At 49.1% G+C, this 6,000-nt stretch overlaps 1 protein-coding gene across 1 annotated transcript in view; it reads right to left on the bottom strand.

The window, feature by feature from the left end:
• The window catches only part of LOC140736279 (neuronal acetylcholine receptor subunit alpha-2-like), a 28,837-nt gene extending 23,698 nt beyond the window's left edge, over positions 1-5,139 (bottom strand). The window contains exon 1 of the mRNA XM_073062234.1: positions 5,009-5,139. Within this exon, the coding sequence (XP_072918335.1) occupies positions 5,009-5,090 (82 nt within the window). The 5' untranslated portion in view covers positions 5,091-5,139. The remainder of the gene's footprint in view (positions 1-5,008) is intronic.
• Positions 5,140-6,000: the final 861 nt, after the last annotated feature.

A 6,000-nucleotide genomic window follows, 5' to 3' on the forward strand; every position in this document is an offset into this window, starting at 1 on the left:
TTTAAAATACAAAATAATTGATTGCATAAGTACAGTATTCACTCCTTTCAAGTCAGTATTTAGTAGATGCACCTTTGGCAGCAATTACAGCCTTGAGTCTGTGTGGATAGGTCTCTATCAGCTTTGCACATCCAGATACTGCAATTTTTCCCCATTCTTTACAAAACTGCAGAAGCTCATTCAGATTGCATGGGGATCATGAGTTAACAGCCCTTTTCAAGTCCAGTCACAAATTCTCAATTGGATTGAGGTCTAGACTCTGACTTGGCCACCCCAGGACATTAATTTTGTTCTTTTTAAGCCATTCCTGTGTAGCTTTGGCTTTTTGCTATGGATCATTGTCTTGCTGGAAAACAAATCTTCTCCAAAGTCACAGTTCTCTTGCAGACTGCACCAGGTTTTCCTCCAGGATTTCCCTGTATTTTGCTGCATTCATTTTACCCTCCACCTTCACAAGCCTTCCAGGTCCTGCTGCAGTGAAGCATCCCCACAGCATAATGCAGCCATCACCGTGTTTCATGACAGGGATGGTGTGTTTTTGATGATGTGCAGTGTTTGGCTTACACCAAACAAAGCATGTAATCTGATGGCCAGAAAAATCATTTTTGGTTTCATCAGACCATAGAACCTTCTTCCAGCTGACTTCAGTCTCCCATGTGCCTTCTGGCAAACTCCAGCTGAGATTTCATGTGAGTTTTTTCCAATAGTGGCTTCCCTCTTTGCCACTCTCACATAAAGCTGTGATTGGTGAAGCACCCGGGCAACAGTTGTTGTATGTGCAGTCTCTCTCATCTCAGATAATGAAACTTGTAACTCCTCCAGAGTTGTCATGGGTCTCTTGGTGGCCTCTCTCACTCGTCCCCTTCTCGCACGGTCACTCAGTTTTTGAGGATGGCCTGCTCTAGGCAGATTTACAGCTGTGCCATATTCTTTCCATTTCTTGATGATTGACAACTGTACTCCAAGGGATATTCAGTGACTTAGAAATTTTCTTGTATCCATCTCCTGACTTGTGCTTTTCAAAAACCTTTTTGTGGAGTTGCTTGGAATGTTCTTTTGTCTTCATGGTGTAGTTTTTCCCAGGATACTGACTCACCAGTAGTTGGACCTTCCAGATTCAGGTGTATTTTTACTACAATCAATTGAAACACCTTGACTGCACACAGGTGATCTCCATTTCACTAATTATGTGACTTCTAAACCCAGTTGGCCGCACCAGTGATGATTTGATGTGTCATATTAAAGGGCTGAATTTTTTTTATGGGCACTGTATGTGGTGTTTATGTATTTATGCACATAAACTATATGTTTAATTTAATTCTTTATAACTGTTGAATGTTGTTTTTGTTGCATGACTCATCCTGACCATCAGACCACCGCAAACTCCTGACACATGTAAATGTATATAGTGAATAAAGTTCATCCTTGATGAGGCCAGAAGCCGTGAATACTCTCAGCCTCAAGGACAGTGACCCAGTGGGAAAGATTTGCCACCGGTGCAGCAATCTGAGTCTGAGGGTACAGAATGCTATAGTGTCACAAAGCACATGAACATGCCTTTGACAAATTTAGTCCATTCCAAAGAGTTATTCTACACGTTTGTACCTCATCACCTGAACATAGCCCTCCATACCCTTCCCATCCATGTACTTATGCAAATGTTTCTTAATTTCTTCTGGCCCCTCCCACTGGTGCTGCCCTCCAGTGTTTGCTCAGTGAAAGACAAGCTGGGTTGCGTTTGTTTGCGGACTGCTGCGGGCTTGTTCTTGCTAATAACATCCAGGCAGCAACAATCGACAGAACACGACTCAGGGACCTGGGCTATGATATATATTTTTTGTGACTGTATACTGCAATCTTATATATGCTGTGTGCCTTAGCTGTGTGTGACTGTTGGTAACAACTTATGCACTTTGGCCCTGCAGGAGTTGTGCTTCATTTGGCTGTATTCATGGGTATCAATGTATGGTTGAGTGATAATTAAACATGAACTTGAATTAAAGTGCGGCAATCAAACCTGCATCCATCATTTCCATTTACAACTTGTTCCACACTCACAACTCATTCTGAGTGAAGGGGTTCCCCCTCAGCATCCCCTTAAACATCTATTGTCTGTTCTGGACAACTTTACTGATGGGGAGAGGTTGGTCAGGCTGGGCTGGTTATGGAAAGGACTCTGGTGATGGTGAGATTTTGCTCGGGCTGGACTAGTAATGGGGAGGATATTTGTGATGGGAAGTTGGGCTTGGTATGTGAAGGACTTCACTAATGGGGAGAGATTGGTCAGGCTGTTTGTTATGGTAAGGAGTTTAGTGATGGGGAGAATTGGACAGGCTGGACTTGGTTTCGAGAGGATGCTAGTAACGGGGAGAGATTGGAGAGGCTGGGCTTTTTGTAGGCAGGACTTTGGTGATGTGGAGAGATTGGAGAGGCCAGGCTAGTTATGGAAGGACTTTAGTGACAGGGAGTAATTGGTCAGGCTGGGATTGTTAAGGGGAGCACTTTAGTGGTGTGGAGAGTGGGGACAGGCTGGAGTTGTTAAGGGCTGATCTTTCATGATGGAGAGAGATTGGAGAGGATGGGCTTATTAAGGTGAGGTCTTTAGTGATGGGAAGAGAGGGGACAAGCTGGAGTTGTTATGGGCTGGACTTTCGTGATGGAGAGAGATTGGAGAGGCTGGGCTTATGGGGGATTTAGTGATGGGCTGGGCTTCTTATGGGAAGGACAGCAGTGAAGGGGAGAGATTGGACAGGCTCTGCTTGTTATTGCAAGGACTTTAGTGATGGGTAGTGATTTTTCAGGCCGGGCTTGTTATATGGAGAACCAGTGATAGGAGAGATTCAACAGGGTGGGCTTGCAATAGGGAGGGCTTTTGTCATGGGGAGTGATTGGACAGGCTAGGCATATAATGGGGAGGACTTTAATGATTGGGAGAGAGGGGACAGATAGGCATTGTTATGGGGTGAAGTCTCGTCATGGAAAGAAATTGAAGAGCCAGTGCTTGTTATGGGAAAGACTTTACCATTGGGGAGAGATTGGATAGGCTGTACTTCTTATCAGAAAGACTAGTGATGGGGGGAGAAAAAGCCAAGTTCACTCAACCTATTCTCATAAGGTATGATCTTCAATCTAGGCAACATCAGTACTTGGAGATATGATGTGGTGGCCAGGGACAGGAATGGTTACTTCAAGTGCCGGGTTTTAGATGATTCAGAAAGAACAGGGAGGGAGGCAAAAGAGGTGGGGGCGTGGCACTGTTGATCAGAGATAGTGTCACGGCTACAGAAAAGGTGAACGCCATGGAGGGATTGTTTCTAGGCGTCTGTGTGGGTGGAGGTTAGGAACAGGAAGGAGTCAATAACTTTACTGGGTGTTTTTTATAGGCTGCCCAATAGTAACAGGGATATCGAGGAGCAGATAGGGAAACAGATCCTGGAATGGTATAATAATAACAGGGTTGTCGTGGTGGGAGATTTTAATTTCCCAAATATTGATTGGCATCTTCCTACAGCAAGGGGTTTAGATGGGGTGGAGTTTGTTAGGTGTGTTCAGGAAGGTTTCTTGACAAAGCCATGCGGACTATTTCTAATCATATTATACCTCTCCAAATGTTCATAAATCCTGCCTCTCAAGATCTTCTCCATCAACTTACCAACCACTGAGGTAAGACTCAGTGGTCTATAATTTCCTGGGCTGTCTCTACTCCCTTTCTTGAATAAAGGAACAACATTCACAACCCTCAAATCCTCCAGAACCTCTCCTGTCCTCATTGATGATGCAAAGATCATTGCCAGAGGCTCAGCAATCTCCTCCCTCAGCTCTCACAGTAGCCTATGGTACATCCCATCCGTGACTTATCCAACTTGATGCTTTCCAAAAGCTCCAGCTCATCTTCTTTCTTAATATCTACATGCTTAAGCTTTTCAGTCATCACCACCATTACCAAGATCCTTTTCCATAGTGAATACTGAAGTATTCATTAAGTGCCTCTGCTATGTCCTCCGATTCCATACACACTTTCCCACTGTCACACTTGGTTGGTCCTATTCTTTCAAGTCTTATCCTCTTGCTCTTCACATACTTGTAGAATGCCTTGGGGTTTTCCTTAATCCTGCCCACCAAGACCTTCTCATGGCCCCTTCTGGCTCTCTTAATTTCCTTCTTAAGCTCCTTCCTGTTAACCTTATAATCTTCTAGATCTCTAACATTACCTAGATCTCTGAACAGGAGGGGAGGGAGAGAGAGAGGGGGGGAGAGGGGGGGGGAGAGGGGGGGGAGAGAGGGGGGAGAGAGGGGGGGGGAGAGAGGGGGGGGGGAGAGGGGGGGGAGGGAGAGGGGGGAGGGAGAGGGGGGGAGGGAGAGGGGGGGGAGAGGGGGGGGGGAGAGGGGGGGAGGGAAGAGGGGGGGAGAGGGGGGGGAGAGGGGGGGGAGAGGGGGGGGGAGAGGGGGGGAGGGGGGGGGAGGGGGGGAGAGGGGGGGAGGGGGGGGGAGGGGGGAGAGGGGGGGAGGGGAGAGGGGAGGGGGAGAGGGTGAGGGGGAGAGGGGAGGGGGAGAGGGGGAGGGGGAGAGGGGAGGGGAGAGTGGAGGGGAGAGGGGGAGGGAGAGTGGGGGAGAGGGGAGGGAGAGTGGAGGGGGAGAGGGAAGGGGGCAGAGAGAGTGGTAGTTAAGCGGGCAGACGGGCGGCGGGGGGGGGGGGGGCAGAGTAAGGGCCAGAAGGTGGAGCAGCCGGGGAACAGGGGGACTTGGTGGGAGCCGAGACACAGGGAGCTTAGTGGACACGGGGGCAGAGAGGCCAGAGTTGTGGGCAAAGAGAGACATAATTTGATGAGAAAGAGAGTTTGTATCAGACGGACGGGTCCACCATTTCTGAAGAGACGGATTTTACTGGATTCCTTCATACCCCGTCCACAAGTGCTCCGCTCTCCCTTCATGCCCCCCACAGCAACCTCTACTCTCCCCAACACCCCCCAGCCTAATACCTGCTTCGTGCCCCTGGTCCGAACCCTACCTGGGGCCGTCAGGAAGAGGAGGAGAAGCGTCGGAGCGGAGCCGCGACTCCAAGTGGCTTCTGTCCTGTCAGGAATCTCCATTCCCAGTCCCCCGCACCTTCCGCGGTCCTCCCAGGACTTGAGGCTCCGCCGGGGCGCTTTCCCCCGGTCAGTGCCAGCGGGCGGTCGGCCGGCTGTAACTCCACCTCCCGAGCCCTCCCCCTCTGAGGACAGACAGCACCTCCCTCCCTCCCTCTCCAAACACACGGACACTCCACCCAGATAGAAATAGCGGTCACCTTTGCTTCCGGACACCCACCCCCGGGACGCAGGAGAAACGGACACTCCAGCCCCGAATACACCTCTCTCTCCCCGGACAGACTGTCCCCACCCCGGTGAAACGGGACTGGTGGGAAGGGGAGTCTCCTGCACGACATCGGGCCGGACACGGAGGTTTAAAGATCTCCATTCACCCACCTGGACCCCCAAAGTGTCGGTACTGCCCGCCCACAGAGGGAGCAGGATTAACCTTCCCCGGGGCAGGGGAGGAATTATCCTCAGGACGGACAGTCTAAACAGGGAGAAGTTTCAAAAATCAAAGATGCCAAGGGTCTTGGGGAGTCCTTAAGGATTAATTTGCAGGTTGACTGGGTGGGGAGGAAGGTAAATGTAATCGCATAGCCTTCCTTGCCACAGACCCAACCCGCAAATTAACCCTTGAGGAACCCTGCACAAGATCTCCCAAGTTTTTTTGTATTTTCTCTCAATTTAGGAAATAGTCACCCTTTCATTTATTTTACCAAAGTGCATAACGGTACACTGTCCAACACTGTATTCCATCTGTCATTTCTTTCCCATTCTCCTAATCCGTCTAAATCCTTCTGTAGCCTCTCCAATTCCTCAAAACTACCTGCCCCTCCACCTATCTTCATATCGCTTGCAAACCTTGCACAAAGCCACCATTCCATCATCCAAATCACTGACATATAATGTAAAAAGAATCAGTTCCGGC

This window comes from Hemitrygon akajei, chromosome 11, assembly GCF_048418815.1.
Source record: "Hemitrygon akajei chromosome 11, sHemAka1.3, whole genome shotgun sequence".
Lineage (NCBI taxonomy): Eukaryota > Metazoa > Chordata > Chondrichthyes > Myliobatiformes > Dasyatidae > Hemitrygon > Hemitrygon akajei.